Here is an 18783-nt window from a genome sequence, read left to right as displayed (position 1 = left end):
CCATTAGATGCAGTGATGATGATGATAACAATGACAATAAAAATAATTGACTCGTGAGGGGTTCCTTAGATTAATTAAATTAAGATTATGTAAATTCCAAGAATTATTACAAATGAAGCACTGCTCTTGAATACACACATGTCATGTATACTTTACTTTTTGATTGGCTGCTTATAGCTTAGCACAAAGAAAAACAAAAATATTGCAAGATAGGTATGCCACACCAGTTAAACAAGTGAAATAATTAAAAAAATCCTATTGTCAAAGATAATTGACTGGACAATTGTAACGTTGTTTATAATGTAGGACTTTCCATTGTCATGTTACAGTGATAATGAGTTACAATATAGCACAAGGCAGAGCGCAGCATAGTGGCAGACATACGGGAACAACTGCGCCTCCGCTGCTACTTTTACTTTTGCTCTTACTTCCTGATTCGTATTCGTATTTACTACTATTCTTTTGCCATCCACCCTGTAATAGTAACAAGATGTTATAAGAAAAAATTATTCATGTACTTAATGTTAACATTATTTAAGGTACTTACGCTGGATTGTGACATGGCAGCACTGGACTCTTCTTTTTTAGTGAACTCTGCAGATCCTGGGGGATAGTAAACAGGTGGTCCAGCTACGTTCTTGCTCTCGGCCTTTGGTGGAGTGTGAGCTATAACTTCAACTTGTTTCTTCTGACTGGTATTATCAGTATCCCTCGTCTTTCGCTGCTGTTGGTCCTGCTTTGCAATGTCAGCCAAAACTTCACGCTAGTGAACAATAGTTTAGTATAGTTTTATATTTTTCTGTATAGCACGATATTATGAGAATTGTTAATAAATTAAAAAGAATTTACCTCGGTGTCAGAAAATGATGCCATAAGATCCTCCAGCTTCGCAGGCGGTCCTTGTCCATTGGTAGGACTTGGTTTGGCATTGGATGGATACACTTGCACTCCATTGGTTGGGAAGGGCTTTGGTAAAAGGACTTCATGATCCTCAGGATATTTGTTCGGTGGGACAGTTGTGGTGGTATTTGAATATTTATAAATAGTAGTGCTAGATTGGGGTGGATTGGTCTGCGGAGGTGCAGTATAATAATTGACAGTTGTACGAGTCGGAGTACCAGGTTTCTGACCTTCAGGTGTATTCTGTCTGCTGCTGGAGGGTGGTCTGTTGCTTGAGGAAGGACGATTAGGATAATGTTCCTCAATTCGATTTATTGTCGTATGGGTTTCGTTTATGGTCGGAGGTTGGTTCTGGTAGATAATGGTAGTATCGCCAGGATGGTCAGGTCTGTCACCAGGAGCATGTGGTCCATGTCCGTTAGAATAGTTAGCATTGACCTGATAATATTTCTCATCCCTCGTTATACTCCTTGTAGAATCAATATTCGTTGGTGGTGAACCAGTGTGATAAACAATTGTTGTGTTTCCAGGTTGAGACTGTTGACTTCCCGGTGGATAGGCATGCTCTTCCCTATAGAATTTGGCTTCCTTCTGAAGGCTTGACGATTTGGATATAACTTCAGTTGGAGGAGGACTCGCATATCGCATTGGACTTCCTGGTCCGTCTTGACCAGAAACATTCGTTACACTTTGAGTATGATAAGTCACTGTCTTGTCAGTGGAACCTCCTCTAGGCAGAGTATACGTAATAGTCTGATCACCAGGAAGTACCACACCTCTTGGCAAACTACTTCCTGGTAGATAATTCTCAGGTGAGCCAGGAAGTTCGTAAGTATAGGTTTTTATGGTCGTGGTAACCTTTGTATTAGGACCCGGTGCTAGATTTATTGGTATTGCTGGCGTAGGCGATGGTACCGGTATGTACTCTCGATTTCCATACTCTTGAGAATTGTCCAAGCTGTGAACAGTTGTCACTGTATTCTGAACCGGTCTTGGTTCTCCTTGATAATCTGAAATAAATCCCAAAGGAATATTATATTCCACTATTACTTAAGCTCTTCGCCTAAATCAGCTTTGTCTATCTTTACTTCTGACTTGCACAATCAGCTGATCCTGCACAGTCAGTCACGGTCATTTAGTCACACTAGCAGCATTACAAGTCAATGTCATTTACATACTAGAAGATTCATGGATGTACTTGACGTCTCTGTACTGGCCACCAGGTAGTGGAGACGTCTGCCTGGAACGAGATGTCGTAGAGCCATCACTGTAAAGCTGTAACATGATAAATTAAATTCAGTTTATAAAAGATCATTATATCCAGTGTATCACGGTACATTCCAACAAGAGATAAAACTGCTTACTAATTCTCTATTGACAGTGGACGTCTTGCTGGATGGGTCAGGACTACGATGACGTCTACGTGGCCTGTTGTCCTCGTAACTGGACTCATGAATCTCTTCGCTGTCAAACAAAATAAATAATTCTATTATGTGCTCTGCCTTCCTCATGAATCCCATAAGTCGGTGGTACTGTACTGCACGTTTATTTTCTTACTATACTGAAAATTGGCACGAGTCTAGAAGAAAAACATAGCGCACAGGTACTAACAGCAGCGCGCGTTTCACTTGGCAAAAGTTCAAGACTATTTTAATATTTCATCTATAAAATACTCACACGAAAGGTACGCTGCTACTGTCCAGAATGCTTTGGTTGACGTTGCGTTCGTCTGAAAAGATTGACAAAGATCAGTAAGACAGCAAGACGCTGGTTAAATAAAATTATTCCGTACCGACAATTGACGTTAAGCCATAAAAGCAATTGTTACCAATTGTAAACGCATATCAGCGTGCCTACATAAGCCTTGATTAAATTGCCCGTCATTGAGATTTTAATCTCTAATCCGTGACCTTCAACCCTTTCACCTAGCCGCCCTCGCGCAGAGAGACGCTCGTTCCTACTCGTCCCCATCGGCGAGACAGAGAAATCGGGTCAGCCTTCATCCGTAAACCGGCCTAATATGGCGGGGACCTGTTACGTGTGGCAAGAACACCAGCCTCTTTCCCAGGACCATCACCGAGGCCCACGTAAAGATACACACGATAGTAAGAAAAAAAAGAAATTTGTGAAAATCTTGCGTAATAGAAATTTTTTTCAAATATTTTCACCCCTATCATCGTCGTGTACTATCTGACAGATATTACTTATCGCAAAACTTTAATATTCCAATTAAAGTCTGTCTAATCTTATCAGAACTCGTGAACATGAATAAAAAACCTATCCTATAGTCATTGCCTGATGCATTCTGTTATTCTACGTTCACGGATACCGTAATAATCGAAACATTATTTTTATTTCCTCTCTACCTACCCTATACTTTTCACCTCAATTAACTATACACCTGAAGGCCGTCGCGAACCGTAAAAGGAGCGGCACGACCGGCACCAACACGAACAAGTCGAACGCATTACACGCGTGTGAATATAGCGACAGGTTATTTTCTCTACGCTTCCTTCAGACCGCAAGTAACGCCGTGGAATGTTTGATCCCCGTTCGAACCTCCATGGAGCTTGGTACTAACCTCAAAAGTCAAAAGAATAAAGTTACGTCTTACCAATAGGTTTTCCATCCAGGCTCTTGTTATACTGATAGGAAACTTGTTTGTAAGCCACTGTCTTACTCTGACCGGGTTGTACCTGATAAATGAGAAATTAAAAAATAATTTTCTTTTCAATTAAAAGTTTTTAACGATTAAACGACAAATAACGAATAATCAAATAAATAATTATGTAATAACGCTGTGCAAATTTTCGAGACTACCACTTAAGAATGCTTATACTTTTTCTTTTAATTTTCATGAAATATCTATGGAGAGCTGTATCAATGAATGGACATACGTGTCGAATTATCATTATAATGACTACCGTGGTGGGCAGAACTGTCCAGCTTGCCATATAAGACCAGACTGAACCGTGAATACATTCACGTCCAGCCGGCGTTGGCGGATCGGTAGCATATTTAAATTTCACGGAATTCCATTCGCCAGGTCGTTGATGAATATTTAATTGAGATATTCAATGAAATTTGAATTACCACGTGGGCGACAGTGCACGTTCACGCTATTATCTTTGTGCGTCAAAAAAAATTAATTCAACAATACACATGGTTATTTCTATTCCTGGAAATACCACAAATATTCCCTGTAATACGTTCTATTATCAGTCTGCGAAAATTCTATTTCCGATAAACCGGTTATCACTCGTTACGTAGTATCAGTGAAATGAGCGTTTAATTTAACCGCGTGAAGTCATTGCGCATCCCGTCGCTTGACTGCAAGTTACATGAAGTGCCGTTTTCATCGGACGGCGCTTATATACCTCGTTTTTTTCTGTGTACACTGATATCTTCAATGCAACTATATATGATTCTCATTTCTTGCATACAGAGGAGTAAGAGAGAAAGAGAGAGAGAGAGAGAGAGAGAGAGAGAGAGAGAGAGAAATGCTCAAAGAAAGTCATGACGAGTACAAGAAGAGAATAACGAGCAAAGATCACGTACTCACGGTCAATCTATTTTTACTTAGCATTAGATCATACTCCACAGATGCAACCACTTGCGAGAATACTCATTCCGGTAAGTATAAGAATGATATCAGCTATGTGAAATGTGATCATGAAAACCGCAGTATATTTTCTGACTGGCATTTTCATCGAATTCAAAAATACCTGATAAAAATTATATTTTTTCATGCCGAGATCAATTTAACTATATAACGTAAACAATAATCTCATACAGGAGACAAGGTAGTGACAGCGATAAGGTGATAACGAGCTAACGTAACTTGGCTTACTAAAAGAAAAAAAAAACATTAAAAAATTACACTGATTAGAGTAAAATGCTTGTGCTTCCCTTTTGACAAATCCTTATAATGTTTTTAATTTGCATGCACCTGGCCCCTCAAGGACGGACGCAATAAATAAAAAAAATATATATCAAAGAAACTAGTTTCTTGTCACCGTTGATATCTCTCTCCCTCGTTTAATTTAACCGTTTCGTCTCACAGGGAGGATTTAATCCCTCGAAGATACTTCGATGAACGTCCAAGATAAGGACCGATTACCCGTGTATCCTTGGTTCATAATCCTGGATGTATAAATTGAGAGTGTCAGGATGCAATTAACTGAACGTCCGCCAGTCGCATCCTATTATCGCGTTGGATCATTCGTCCAAGAAGATCCGTTTCCTGTTTCAAGCATAGATAACGAGTAAAAGAAAATAAATATACGTACATTTTGAAGTTCGGCATCCAGCAATTCCAATCCTGGTATGCCACTGGCCGCACCGCTCGATCCTGTGGTTACGAATTTTTCTGTGGTCTTATTGACAGTGCGCACGGGTGAGTTGGATCTAAAAATATCGTTCCTTTGGTAATAAAAACGAAATAAAAGGAGAAGACAAAAAGAATATTCAAAGAATCACATTGAATTCACCCACTAATACCAACCTGCCTTCGGAGAGGACCCTGGTGGGATTGGCAGCAACTCGATATTCGACCTGGGGCGAGAGTGGCCTACCTCCTTTGCTAGGAGTGGCAGACCTGGACACAGTTGTCTGAAGATCTTCCAAAAGAGCATCTAAAAGAATGGAGGTACCGAAAATCATTATATTGCAACATAATAGTTTGGCCTTACGCGTGCTGACGACCTTACTGACTTTTTTTTCTAGACTCGAACAAGAGTCCAAAAGAGGATAGGGTTACAGCTACGCGAGGAAGAAACCTTACCTAGGTTGTTCTCGAGGCTGCTGGCTTTGGTGTGTTCGGATATAGGTCCTCCATGACTCACCGTCTTTCTGCTCACGTGCGAGCTCTCCCTGATCGTCGACATAGTGGCCTTCCCGCGCCGGCCAAGTCCAATCGAATCTGCAACACGTAACGAGACGCCATGAAATCCCATCAAGTACTCGAAGACCCAGTCGACCCAGGAAAAAAAAATGTCCTGACGACGATTTCAATAGCTGCGAAAAACAAGAATGTAAAATATTTCAATTGACACTTTAACTTCTTAATGGAAGCTCGCTTGACCCTGAGTCGCAAAGCTCGACGAATTTGTCAGTGGCTGCACTGGATGCTAAAACGAATTTTCATAGCCGCAAGATCCGTCGTTTCTATGTCGTTCGGCTGTATCTAACTGCCCTATGTTTATTCCGGTAGCGATTTGTCATGCGAACGAGGCCAAGGAGCCAAAAAGGAGGCTTTCCAAGAAGCGTTCAACCGCCGACGCTACAGAGAACAGCTTATGAAGTCTCGAACGATGGAAACCCATACGTATTCAAAAATTTATAATTAATCGTACCAGTTACGATGAGACTAGCCGAGCATACCGCCCGATGTGACCCAATTCATTATGCAATGACAAAATAGCGAACGGTACCAGAAGATGCAAAAAGGAGAAGCAATACGAAATGGAAATATTTTTTCGTCACCTACAAAATGATGTTCAGTAAACGTGATGGAAATCCCCTTAAACTCGTTTTAAGATCAAGTATGGCGTCTGGGAGTCTTCTTGGTTGCGTCATCAACCAAAGTACCATTTTTTTCAAGCAACCAATTTGACCAACGTGGTCCCACCTTCCTCAATGAGTGTCAAGGTCGGACCCATGTGGAACAAGGTTAAAGAACAAGTGTACGGTACACGCACGCCAGAATTAATATCAAGATCAACCTGTGCAATGAGAATTGTTAGCCTTAATTGTGATTTCTGACGATGATTTGAGCGTGTCTAGCGAATTTACTAGAAATATTATACCGGCAGTCAAGTCACGAACTCCATATCTAGTCATCCCGTGACTTCCGTAAGCGGGTTCTATCTGTTCCATCATTTTGCCATAATAATGGACTGGCCTATCGTGCTAATATCTTCTGTACTTAAGCAGGCTTAATCTATTCGTCTCACGTTCCAAAGAAACAAGTAATAGTTATCCATTGATAGCTCTTGCACAATTTATCAATGACAATGATTGCACGCTGCTGGTACATAGAAGAAATAATCAGTGAACTAGGTCAGTAGCTAGAAATATAATTATCAAAATTATCTCTGTCAAAAAGAAAAAATTTATTATAAATTTTTTATGTCTTTGGAAATAGCCATCCGTATCAGATACGTATCAGACTAGACCTATTTCTGTACTCGTTATATATATATATTTTTTCCAGACATAATCAGCTGTTACGACTGATCATCCAAGTTATTAATACAGAGCAGACGTAAAGCATCATTCACAGTTTCTGCACGGCGGGCACTAAACGTATCTGTCCGACTGTTTTACACGCTGAGCAATTAACATTGTGGATTGAAGCCCAAGATTTGGAGTCAAATGTTACTTCCGGTACAAACTGTGACACTGGTATCAATACTTGTACCCATGAAAATGATAATCTAGGTAAAACGATCAGTTTGGCCCTGGCTGTTGTATTGCTGCACAATGGCGTCCCTTGTGTTCAGGTTCTCTGGGCAAAATTTTCTCAGGCATTAGGAAGTACAGTGTGGTCGGAGGAAGTCTTGCAAAATGGCGTATTTATAGATGCGCCATTACAAGAAAGAACGAGCCTAGTTTAGTTATGTCTACGCAAGCGCACCTGGCATCTTTCTCCATCGTGGTTACCAGTTGAGGTACCTGTGATACCTGATGAACCAGCGCCGATCTAATTGGCTAAGATTATTGCAATTTTTAGTCAGGATTTCTAGTCTTACTACACGAAGTAGACACGAACTTGATCCAGCGTGGGATTTAGTTCCCGCAAAAGAGTAAAGCGGCAAAGTAAAAGACGAGCTGGCAGAATCGGATGAAATTAGCCAGCTGCGGCTCGTCCTGCTTGGCGAGGTTAGGTTAGGTTGAAGTTTACTTTTAAACTGCCGTCTGACTCACGCGGTATTTTATGGTTGTTATGCAGGTGGGTTGGAAGTTTGTTAAAAATCTTTAAAGTAACTTGGACAATTCTTTGTAACTACGGCAATTGAGTATTGGACTTTGTTGTTAATTATTTAATTAAACAATGAAAAATTGATTAGGTCATAACCAGTGAATTTATAAGGAATTCCATGTAGTATCAGGCATATCTTGCGATTAATCCTTCACTGGAATACCGAGGGTCTAATGTAGCTCGGCAGAACGTCAGATGATGGGCATTGTTCGTAATTGGCTTCACTTCCGGCATGCTGATAAAGTACAAACTCGTAGAATTGGTACTCTGTTGCTTTTACGGCGTGTCGGTACCTTAATGGTAGACCCGTCAGGTTTCTTACGGACCGTATCTCCATTTTTCAGTCGTTTGTACTTCGGACCAAAAAAATTCGATTCTTTGATTATATCACTTGAATTACTCGACTAATCAACGAGATAGCCACTTTGGGTATATGCTGATAGACTGTTTATAAGAGATATTTTTTTTTCACTTACATTTTTATTCACTTCCTCGAACTTTCACGAGATCTGAAGTCTATTCAATTATTTCCTTAGCTTTTATTTCCTATTCAGCAATTTTTTATGCAAATTGATCGGTTACTTGAAATTAATAAGAATTCACTATACCGATCAATATGCGGGAAGATTATGAATTCCGCATAATTATGAAAAGGCTGAATAGCATTTAATCATATTTTCTTGGACGAGGAAAGAAAAAATAATTCGTATCAAGCTCAATTGCCGCACGTCTAAATATATCACGGACATTTGACGATATGTCAATTGGTTATCGTACCAACTGTATATAACCAGAGGATAATCCCTGTAGCGCGATGTAAAGAGAATTATTTCATTTACTTCGTTAAAAGTCCGATTCGATAATATAATTATAAGGCATGTGAAAGCATAAAAGGGTTAATAGAAAGTCGAGGTTACTCCTAGTGACTTTTCTCAATGGATTCGTCGTCGTAATTTTCTTGTCGCAAAACTTACGAGAACCGATGAAAAAGCGCAATGCGAATCCGACCTAAGGATCACGGCTAATCTTAGTTCCCGCGTCATTCTGAGATCTTAATATTTATGTAAACTCAAATCGGTCTAATCTTACGTTCTTTATTTTCCACTTTTTATTTTTCGCCTCTCACGCAATCTCATTCTTCGCCAACTCCAACACGAGTGACGTACTCGGAAGTGCAAAGGCGAATTTAAAGACAGCGTAAGATCCGCCATTTTGCTTTTACTTAACCGCAAGGACCAGTCACTTCTTATATGTTCATTGAAAATTGGTCCTGAGCTCAGCACACAGAGAATCCATCCTGAGACGAGAGAACGTAAAAGAAAAGAGCGAAATTACATAGCTAACCGTAAAGCAGTATATCTATATAAAAATAACTTAATTACCTGACAAACAATTAGAAAGCTTCGCACAAGATCAGTCTAATCTATGACAAATAGAAAATGTCAATAGAGTATTTTCACTTGAGGTAAACAAAAGTGACAGCTTCACGCGCGCACATTAGCAAAGCAACGTGTAGTCAGCATACAAGAGCCTAGCTGTGTTTTAAGGGTTAAATTTAACAGTGACATCTGACATTACGTGTGGGTGGCAATGGTCCAGCAAGCTGGCGCCCGGAATCCCCCCTCTCTCTCTCTCTCACTCACTATTTCTCTCAGTTTCCCGTGAGACTCTCTCGAACCTCTCTTTCACTATTCCTAGCAGAAGTCCGTACCCTCTTTTTCACCCAGGGAGTAAATATAGCCCACCTATATTCAAAGTGGACTTTAGCGTGTATTAAATATACTCGTCTGGGCCGTAGGCAAAGATTTTAGGACACAGAAACCCTATTTTTCTTTTTTATTCTATAACCCTATCCGTTACAAGAAAGAACAAATAGCCAAGGTACTACGAAGGAAGTTTACAAGTGTTTTTACGGTAAATATAGAGTGTATGTACGCAACTAGCAGAATGCTATTACTCGGAAGAATCTCGAAAACCATACGGTAACCATTTACACATGAGAAACCATATAACTGACTAAAGGCAACAGTCGGCAAACGGATAATTTTAGGCGTCACGCAAATGGATGCATAGTCGCTGAGCCAGGACTATAAATTTGGTCGCAATGTCTCTGGCATAAGGCCCAATTTCTTTATATCCTTAACGTTTCTTTTTCTCACGTCGCCACATCAAATGCTTCTCTTTCCCGGAGACTAAACTTCTAAAGAGATCGACCGAACCTTTTTTTTTTTATTTGAAAACTCATTCAATTCATTAAAATACAATTCTGCTTGTTAATCATCCAAGGGAATATTACCACGAAATATTACCCACAGACTGCCATGAACAAGAAAACAAAAACGAAACATCACCAAAGATAGAAAGTAGAACTCGACACTAGATCATTGATACACAAATCCGTGTCACGATTTAGAAGAATACGACTAACAAAAAAGTTTGTACAAGTATGACAAGAATTTCACCTAAAACTTCAACAAGTCTGATAAAAAGAAGCCACAGGTGTTACGACGCGTATCGATAATAACCTCAAATAACAAACTAACAGATAAATACATGTACGTACCTTTTATCGAGACGAATAATTAATCCAAAACGTTTAACAGCACACTGATTTCACCACTTGATTAAATTAATAAATAACTACGTCAAATCGGTAGACGTTCGTCGAATGATCGGATTTGAACCACGAGAGATTGAAAGTGGCGTACAAGACCTTAAGGCAGTCCGGCCAGAACTGGCCTCGTCTACTGACTGGCTGAGAGCAGCTAGGGCCTCGAACACACGGATCCAAACACAATCTCAAATCTTCACATATGTATTCATATACGATCTGACACTCATATAATTTTACACGCTTACTAATCCAATCGAGCGATCGTTCGCTATCACGTACACATGAGAACCACTCTTGAATTTTTCTCTCTTACACTCTTTTCACTCTGTCTCTTTCTCTCACGTGCATATGTAATCCATCTCTCTCGGTACCTCTCTCATATGTGGGCACGTCTTTTAACTAACGCCTACGCCACCGCACTCCGCATTCAGATCCTGAGTCGAGGTTTTTCGCGTGAACCCATAACGCAATACAGCACTCGGCCATGCGAAATACTGAGAACATATGATGCACTAGGTCGTGAATTATCGTAAGGATTGTATTACCTCCGTATAACACATTGTCGAGATATGCCGTATTATTACAGAAAGCACGAAGTATCCCTGGAGAGGATATGGACCAGCAAGCGACTTGTCTCAGGGACAACTACGTACATATAAGGAACTCTTGTTCGCGCCATTCGTATCGTCATTGACGACCTACTCGATTTCCTTTCTCGGTATGTCTTTTAAGCTGACTCTAGTAGTCTCTCACGAAAGTCTACACACTGATTATAGAACGTACGACGGAAGTAAGTTGGATTTGATTTTTACAAATTTTATTTCTTGGTTATGTCCGGTTTCTTGTAGTCATTTTAAGAATTATATATGATACGGTGTAATTTTATTATTCTTTTGATACAGTTGGTAGCACGTAACGTCATTTTGTAATAATCGTGCCACGTGCTTGGCGCACGTACAAAACCATACATGGCGCAAAATGATTGTACGACGAATGACTTACCGGTCACGTTTGAGCGTCGGTACTTTATACTAACTTGTAACACGATAGTTCAGAACGGTAATGGCAGTTCGCTTACATATACCTTGTTACATCTACGAATCCAATTATGAATGTGTACCGTATTATACGTATATTCATGAGACCATTCGCATAACAGTGCGACTCACGATTCTGTCGAACGAAACCGCTTGGAGATTTGAATTCACCGAGGAGATTCTCCTTGCGAACTGTTTTCGAATTTCTTTACCTGACTTGGAGGAGGAGCTTTCTAGACACCCGGTATACGTGTATATTTTACTGTATAATATAATAAATAGCGATGTTGGTTCACAGTGTATGAAATGATCGTCCATTTTGAATATATTCTAAGAATAACAATCAAGAGTGAGTATATGGTAATGACTTAACGGGATTATTATTAAATCAGACATAATTTCGAAGAAAATGATTAATTATATTTCGAGACATTTGTAATCATTTTACTGGAAATATATCAGGGATTGGTTTAGAGATTATAATGATATGCCCATTAAAGTAGATGTGGTATCACTATGGTGGTTATGTCATTTATCTAACCGACATTGACATAGTCGAATCATTATGGTACTGCAAACGTCAGAATTACCACAAAAGGCTTATTCGTGGTGGATAGTCAGAAGAGTTAACACTGTTTGTCGGATTTCCTGTGGATGAACAATTCTCTGTTTTCGAAATGTCAACCGACAGCTCTGACGATTGCGTCATCGTCATCATTGAGCACTTGCGTGGGGATAACCTGTTGCTGACGTCATTTGTCTGAACGTCATGCATGCGCTGCCCGTTTCTACCTTCTGGTTCTATTGAGAGTGCCAGGATTGTTTACAAGTAAAATTATTATAATTATAAATTTGCAATGTATAGCAAATAGCGAGGAACGATGTGAGGACAATCTTTTGTAATTTCATATGAATTTTCTATTCCAAATCACTACTGACCCTATTGAAACCACGTAGTAAGCAGGAAAGATATAGTAAATAATGTAAAAGTGTTCCAAGACCAATCATGTGTGGGCTGCATGCGTAAGCTCATTTATGACTTAAAAATATGTGGGTGTTTTCATGTAGGCGATTACCAGCCTTTATGATTTTCATGAGTCCTGTAAACATTCTTGGATTTCAGGAAATTCTATGGACCATGTTATTAGGTGATAAGTATATCTATAGATTGATGGTGATTAGAATTTACTAGGTGGTGGCAAGTGCACTTGTATGTCAAGTGGAGTGGCAGAAGCGAATTTAAATTGACATTTTTTTTCCTATTGAGAAAGCCGTAATGGATACCATCACCAGCCCGAGACTCCTCACCGCTTGTACAGCCTTGACCGGTATATTTACTACTGGATTGACAGTCGTATCAAAGTGACATCGTGGAGAAGATATTGCACGGTGGTAGAAATTAATAGGTTAAATAGGTAAAAAACGTAGAAAAGGAGAGAACAATTCAGAAGATGACCGAGTGAACAATAAATCTCGGAAGAGACATGACAAGATGAAGATAGAGAGAGACACAGTGAGTAACATGGAGAAAGAAGGATGGAAGGACACAGGTATTCAAGAATGCGACGTAGAAAATGATCTCTCGGAATAATGAAGCTCCGAGCCGATACATTACACCGTATATCTGTCACTATCCCCACTCATTTGAATATTGATCGAGAGCTGCTGCCATCTTACGACACATTCTTCAATTACCGTTTGTATAGTACGCAGGGTATTGAACACAGACGAAATGCGTTTAGTGTAATTATCTTCAGCCAATGATTTTATCAACGACTTTTTGTCGGTGTACCGATAGCCGATCAGTCTAGTAATATATATATGACGTCACTTTTAGATTGATTCTTCATATTATAATTATAAAGTTTGAGTCTTTAGTGTAAATATTAATTGCTCATTGCGAAAGTTCATTTAAATACAGTCCGTTGCTATTGAGAATGCACGTGCATGGGACAAGTTTATATGGATTTTTATGTAAAAAAGTCCCCCGTATCGAACACTTGATTATGGATATCGATAACAGAGAATTTTCACCAATATTTACTAAATATTTTTGATCCCTAACAACGCGTCTACAATTTATCAGTATAAAACAAGCCTGTTACGAAATTCCATAAAAAAATATCTACACTTGCAACATGACGTATAGCCCATATGACGTGACTGGTACACAGAAAGTAATTGGTCATCTATATTATACATCTTCTGGATGTCATAGAAATAAGATTACACATTGCCGAAATCAAACAAGATCATCATACGTTATACGTTACGAAATCACATCTACGACTGTTGGTTCAAATAGAAAACTTTGTACTCGACATCATACCCTCTTGCGTGAGTAATTTTTTAACATTATTATTGAACATTTGTAAAAAAAACTATATTTTATCAATCATCCTTAGCTAATCACGTGTTGTAGCTATTTAACTCAATAAAGGCGAGCATGGAAAACAAAGGAAAATCAGCAGCCATGAGTACATCAGGAGGACATGGCGCCAATACATGAGATATGATGTGATGTATCGTTCTTGACAAATATTAACATTATCAACGTTTATATTTGACATAGTAAGGTCAAATAAAAGATCAAATAGTAATGACTTGACCTCTACGATACAGTACCATGCAGCGTTGGTTATTTGAAAGCATCTGTAACTGCTCTTGGACGTTCAGTCAGTTTGAAATTCGTGAACCGCTAGGATCATAAGAACTGTTATATAGCGGGAAACTTATTCGTCTCCTGGCGATTCGCGAATTCGATTGGGAGAAAGAAAAGAAAGAAGACGTGGTTGGCTGTTTATTCAACTTGAGTCTCTCTTGACAGTTGGAGTTACTTGCAATGTCATTGGTCGTTAGAAGTTTTGCACTTTGCCTTCTTTTATACTCAGTTTTAGACATAGGTCGGTGCACACATACATTGAAGCAAGTGCAAGTGGTAAGTTTTTTTGGTAAATAAATTTTGCAAAAATTTCTATTTATACTTATTTTTGTACTTTTCGTTCAAACCTTTGTGCTGTGAATTATTGTTTTTCCTCGGAATTTTAACACTGTACGTTACGCAATGTCATGTGGATTTAGTTTGTTTATTTTTTTAGCACTTTCTATAATTATGCTTTTTTGACCTTTAAATAATTTTTTCTTTCTAAAAGCTTTTCAGACATGGAGAAAGAGCACCGTTGAAAAAGGAAATGTATCCCAATGATCCTCATTCGGTATCGGATTATCTTCCTTGGGATCTTGGACAACTTACCAACGTAAGTCAATAATTTTTCTATATTCGAATCGAAGATTATGGATTGGCAAATTTTATCATACTCAAGTTAGCATTATATATATTTCGAGCAGGAGCGATAAAAATATGCTAATTATAGAATGTTTGGATTAATAATTTTTTTTACTGAATCAAAAAAAAGTATCATACGAAGCTCGTCATGTTATTTGCGATAAGTTCGAAGAATCATTTTTAAATGTAACTGTAGAATTATCCTCCTTGCATATATATGGCATACATATTTCATCTCGCTTATCACTTGTATGATTGATTTGAATTTTTCTTTCAGATTGGAAAACTAAGAGAGTTTCGTATTGGCGAGATGCTAAGAGCGCGTTATAACGATTTTCTTGGGGATTATTATTATCCTAAGGATATTTACGGACGTAGCTCAGATTCCGACCGTACTAAGATGTCCTTGCAATTAGTACTGTCTAGTTTGTATCCTGCGAAAAACTTTCAGAACTGGAACCCAAATCTCCCATGGCTGCCTATACCCACCCATTATGCTCCCGAGAATTTGGATATACTTATGAGGCCACATTTATGTACTCAGTGAGTATGAGAAATAATTGGAATATAACATTGGATTATTTAAATAAATACAAAAAGGTGCGATATTTAATAATTATAATTTTATTGCAGATTTACACAACATCTTGGTGAAATTAAACGAAATCCAACAGTTATTTCTCTGATTGCTCAGTACAGTGAACTTTTCGAATTCCTCTCAACGACTACTGGATTCAACATTACGACTACTACTCAAGTCTATGAGATATATAATTTGTTAGTGGCTCAAGTAAGTGTCTGTTGCAGTTTTTCTTTGATGCCATTTCTATTCGCTTAATACGAAATTATTTTATTCATAGAAAAGTATGAATCTCACACTACCCCAGTGGTGCACGGAGAAAATATTTGAGGATATGGGAAACGTCACTGTGCTTGAGTATAAAATTTTGTCGTTTGACAAACATTTAAAAAGATTAAATGGCGGCACTTTGGTTCGACGCTTCGTCGATAATATGAATGTTACAGGAAAGCGTAGTGGTCACAGAAAATTGTATCTCTACAGTGGCCACGAGGTAAATATTGCGGCCTTTCTTAGAGCACACGATATAACAAAGCCTGCATTGCCTGTATACGGTACGGCTGTTATTTTTGAAAAATTAGAAAACGCCACGGGTGACGTATTCGTTAAGGTGAGTAACTGAGGATATTTCTTTCGAAATCTTTTTTTCGTGGCTTGCGCAATTTTACTTTATAAACTGTGTAAATTTATTTGTTACACAGATGTTCGTTTGGACCGGTATTACAGAGGAGATTATTCCTTTGAAAATTGGTGACTGTGATTATTTATGTCCCATAGACACATATCTGAATATCGTAAAGGACGTTTTACCGTCGGACAAAGAATTGAATTGTCACCTGGACAAACTTAGTCATGAAGACTTAGCACATCTCTACGACGAGAAAATTAGTTTTAATTAGGTCAATTAGGTTGTTGATTATAAAACAATAAGAGTTATTTATTTTAATAATTGACTCAGCTACGACAAGCGCGGTTATATGATTCTATCGTTTATTTCGACTGTTGCTACATTATATCTTTTTAAATTACCTCGTACTTGTGTTTTCCAATGCAATTTATCAATTTCCAATAAATGTTCAATACTCTCACAGTTGTATGCGTATTTTAATGCACTGAGTATCAAAGCAGAAAATAGTGAAATTGCTAAAAGTATTTTGGAAAGTCGCAAACATAGAAATATGTTTTAGTTACATACATTATTGTAAGACAGTTAAGCTTGTTTGCTTGATTAAAATTAAAAAATATATTTACATCTTCCTACAAGATTCGAGTGGATTTTCCAGTATGATATCAGCAAATAGATTTCTGAAGGTATCAAGATGGCAGTAGATTCCATTACAACCTGGAATTTTCAGTTCCACTGCAGTATCCAGATTTTTGTGTAATGCCTGTAATTTTTATTTACATATATTAATTAACTACCTTAATTGCAAATGCATTAACATTTATAATATATAATAACGAATAACTTATACCCTGACAAAATATTCCTCGCCATACTTGTGAAGCTCTAATATAACGGAGCTTGCAAATTCCGGTACGTGAGGAATGAAGACATTCAAGGAATTCAAAATTCCCGCAATATTAATCTCGTGTCCGCTATAGAATAATGCACGATAGGTTGCCGTGCCGTTGATATAATTGTCGACATTGCGCAACCATTCCCTAATCCAGACCCCTGTGTATTGAGAGGTAAGAATAAATACAAAAATTTGTTTACTCAAAAAATACATACCTCCATTATATTTTTGCATTTCCTTCGTATAAGATTGTATAACATAATCATATCCAGCAACATCTTCGAACTGTCCAAAAGGAAATATGTCCTTTGTCCATTCAGGCATTCTATATCCCATTGTATACTGATTTTAATTGAAAACAAAATTTAAGTTATGAGGAAATTTGTTATTCATTAAATTTTTTCAAATCATTCACTTAATACCTGAGAATAAAGGTGCATGTATATATAGTAGCTTGTTTGTTGAGTAACATTTATGCCAACATGCTCACTAACGTACTCAAAGAAACCAGCCAATTCTTTTTGTCTCTTGAGCAAATAAGGATCGGACGTTTCGATTTCCTTCCTTAAAATAGCGACTTTCTCACAGAGGAATTGCCCGAGAAATAAAATATCTTGAATCAAAGGAACATTCCAAATAGGTATAGGTTGCCAGTTCAGTTTTTGATTCCATCTGCAATACAGGCAGGCTCCTTAATAGTGTACATACTTCTCTAGTTAACCTTTCAATAGTGAACAAACAGTTCAGTGACCAATGGGCGGTGACCGAAAATGTATGAATAACTTTTACACTGGACCTTTGGATATCGATCGGTGGGAAAAGTGCAGCAGCAACAAGTTCCGCTGTCATTTTAGTCCTGGATATATCACTGGACCGGAAATAGAATAGACTGTCAGCATAAACAGAACCAAGCCAGGCGCCATAATTTTTTTTCAAGAATAATCCCAACCGGTAAGCCCTGTCTTTTCCTTGCTGCAAAGTCAAATTTTAGTATTAACATTTATTAGAAAAGATGGTAATTATTGTCGCGTGCAATTGACTACAAGCGATGAGATTTTTAACAAAAAATAATCCTTAAATTTATTACGTTTATAAGTCCTCCGTAACCTTCAGGCCAATATGTTTTATTAATATAGGGATCGTTAGGATAATAAACTTGGGACTCGGCAACGGTCGTTCTATCTCCATGTCGAAATGTTACTTGAAGAAGTTTCAAGTCCGCATTGCAAACTCCGATTAATAGTACAATATTCAAAATCTGCATTCCTTGGGCATTCATAATTGTTAAACGGGAACTCTAATTTATTACCACGCATATGTACAATATTCTATCATTAAATAAAAAAAGAGAAATCAATCTTAACACTTATCACTGTAGACGGTTCGACGTACGGTTACAAACTGAACTATAATAGTTTCGGACTAGTCTTCTGCTTCGAGTATTTATTCTGAAATCTTTGTTACGTATTATATACAGTCATTACCAGAACAAACGAACTAATTTGACTTTAAATCTTTGTAAGTCCAATTTAATGCTAATAGATACTTGTCATGTGTAATATTATTATTGTTACTTTTTTTTTTATTATCAACGTTTATAAGGGATGAGTGATGTAAAATGAAGTTTATAGTGGGATACAAAAGTGGGACTGTGTTAGTTTAATCATCACGCTTTCTTTTATTTCTGCGTGCGCAAAACGTGGAATAGGTATATGCATAATGTAACGAGTGTTATCGGTCGAGGGATTCAGAGGGTTATAATCTTTGACACCAGTGGTACTACTGAGCCTCTTTCCTTTGCCTTCATAGTTTCCTTTCTTCAGTTCAGATATTGAGTAGCTTTATAATACTCGTCCCTTTCGTT

General features: G+C 38.0%; 3 protein-coding genes across 7 annotated transcripts; 1 reads left to right on the top strand and 2 right to left on the bottom strand.

The window, feature by feature from the left end:
* Positions 1 to 64: 64 nt before the first annotated feature.
* Positions 65 to 10673, bottom strand: LOC107265396 (flocculation protein FLO11). 3 transcript variants are annotated; one of them, XM_015734822.2, is made up of 11 exons: positions 10446 to 10673; positions 5684 to 5821; positions 5405 to 5534; positions 5190 to 5307; positions 3515 to 3596; positions 2578 to 2629; positions 2265 to 2364; positions 2079 to 2175; positions 850 to 1910; positions 548 to 763; positions 65 to 474 (listed from the first exon to the last, which is right to left on the bottom strand). In XM_015734822.2, exons 2-11 carry the CDS (start codon positions 5784 to 5786, stop codon positions 340 to 342), a joined length of 2094 nt encoding a protein of 697 aa, XP_015590308.1. In that variant the 5' UTR covers positions 5787 to 5821; positions 10446 to 10673; the 3' UTR covers positions 65 to 339. The 3 variants fall into 3 exon arrangements, with proteins under 3 accessions (XP_015590308.1, XP_024938406.1, XP_024938405.1); XM_025082638.1 differs by lacking the exon at positions 10446 to 10673 and adding an exon at positions 9265 to 9285; XM_025082637.1 differs by lacking the exon at positions 10446 to 10673 and adding an exon at positions 8972 to 8992.
* Positions 10674 to 14138: 3465 nt separating this feature from the next.
* Positions 14139 to 16489, top strand: LOC107265013 (venom acid phosphatase Acph-1). 2 transcript variants are annotated; one of them, XM_015733937.2, is made up of 7 exons: positions 14139 to 14471; positions 14686 to 14790; positions 15097 to 15362; positions 15453 to 15609; positions 15680 to 16009; positions 16101 to 16307; positions 16358 to 16489. In XM_015733937.2, the coding sequence occupies exons 1-6, from the start codon at positions 14376 to 14378 to the stop codon at positions 16296 to 16298; spliced, it is 1152 nt and encodes a 383-aa protein (XP_015589423.1). In that variant the 5' UTR covers positions 14139 to 14375; the 3' UTR covers positions 16299 to 16307; positions 16358 to 16489. The 2 variants fall into 2 exon arrangements, with proteins under 2 accessions (XP_015589423.1, XP_024938428.1); XM_025082660.1 differs by having other exon boundaries at positions 16101 to 16489.
* Positions 16490 to 16618: 129 nt separating this feature from the next.
* LOC107265014 (venom acid phosphatase Acph-1-like) lies at positions 16619 to 18586 on the bottom strand. Of its 2 annotated transcripts, XM_015733939.2 has the most exons (6): positions 18007 to 18586; positions 17716 to 17891; positions 17342 to 17591; positions 17135 to 17261; positions 16875 to 17077; positions 16619 to 16787 (listed from the first exon to the last, which is right to left on the bottom strand). In XM_015733939.2, the coding sequence occupies exons 1-6, from the start codon at positions 18196 to 18198 to the stop codon at positions 16647 to 16649; spliced, it is 1089 nt and encodes a 362-aa protein (XP_015589425.1). In that variant the 5' UTR covers positions 18199 to 18586; the 3' UTR covers positions 16619 to 16646. The 2 variants fall into 2 exon arrangements, with proteins under 2 accessions (XP_015589425.1, XP_015589424.1); XM_015733938.2 differs by having other exon boundaries at positions 16875 to 17261.
* Positions 18587 to 18783: the final 197 nt, after the last annotated feature.

The sequence above is a fragment of the Cephus cinctus genome, unplaced genomic scaffold (assembly GCF_000341935.2).
Source record: "Cephus cinctus unplaced genomic scaffold, Ccin1 Ccin1_scaffold0215, whole genome shotgun sequence".
Lineage (NCBI taxonomy): Eukaryota > Metazoa > Arthropoda > Insecta > Hymenoptera > Cephidae > Cephus > Cephus cinctus.
The sequence above is the reverse complement of the archived record's forward strand: the minus strand, read 5'-3'. Positions and strand labels throughout refer to the sequence as shown.

Excerpts from the sequence above, each read along its gene's own strand:
- LOC107265396 (XM_015734822.2), bottom strand. The coding sequence starts at position 5,786 with ATGTCGACGATCAGGGAGAGCTCGCACGTGAGCAGAAAGACGGTGAGT. Across the intron at positions 5,535-5,683 it reads CAGCCTCGAGAACAACCTAG|ATGCTCTTTTGGAAGATCTT; the intron begins GTAAGGTTTCTT and ends CCATTCTTTTAG. Across the intron at positions 764-849 it reads CATCATTTTCTGACACCGAG|CGTGAAGTTTTGGCTGACAT; the intron begins GTAAATTCTTTT and ends ATTGTTCACTAG.
- LOC107265013 (XM_015733937.2), top strand. The coding sequence starts at position 14,376 with ATGTCATTGGTCGTTAGAAGTTTTGCACTTTGCCTTCTTTTATACTCA. Across the intron at positions 14,472-14,685 it reads CATTGAAGCAAGTGCAAGTG|CTTTTCAGACATGGAGAAAG; the intron begins GTAAGTTTTTTT and ends TCTTTCTAAAAG. Across the intron at positions 14,791-15,096 it reads ATCTTGGACAACTTACCAAC|ATTGGAAAACTAAGAGAGTT; the intron begins GTAAGTCAATAA and ends TTTTTCTTTCAG.
- LOC107265014 (XM_015733938.2), bottom strand. The coding sequence starts at position 18,198 with ATGAATGCCCAAGGAATGCAGATTTTGAATATTGTACTATTAATCGGA. Across the intron at positions 17,892-18,006 it reads GTTACGGAGGACTTATAAAC|CAAGGAAAAGACAGGGCTTA; the intron begins GTAATAAATTTA and ends TTGACTTTGCAG. Across the intron at positions 17,262-17,341 it reads ACATGCACCTTTATTCTCAG|TATACAATGGGATATAGAAT; the intron begins GTATTAAGTGAA and ends AATTAAAATCAG.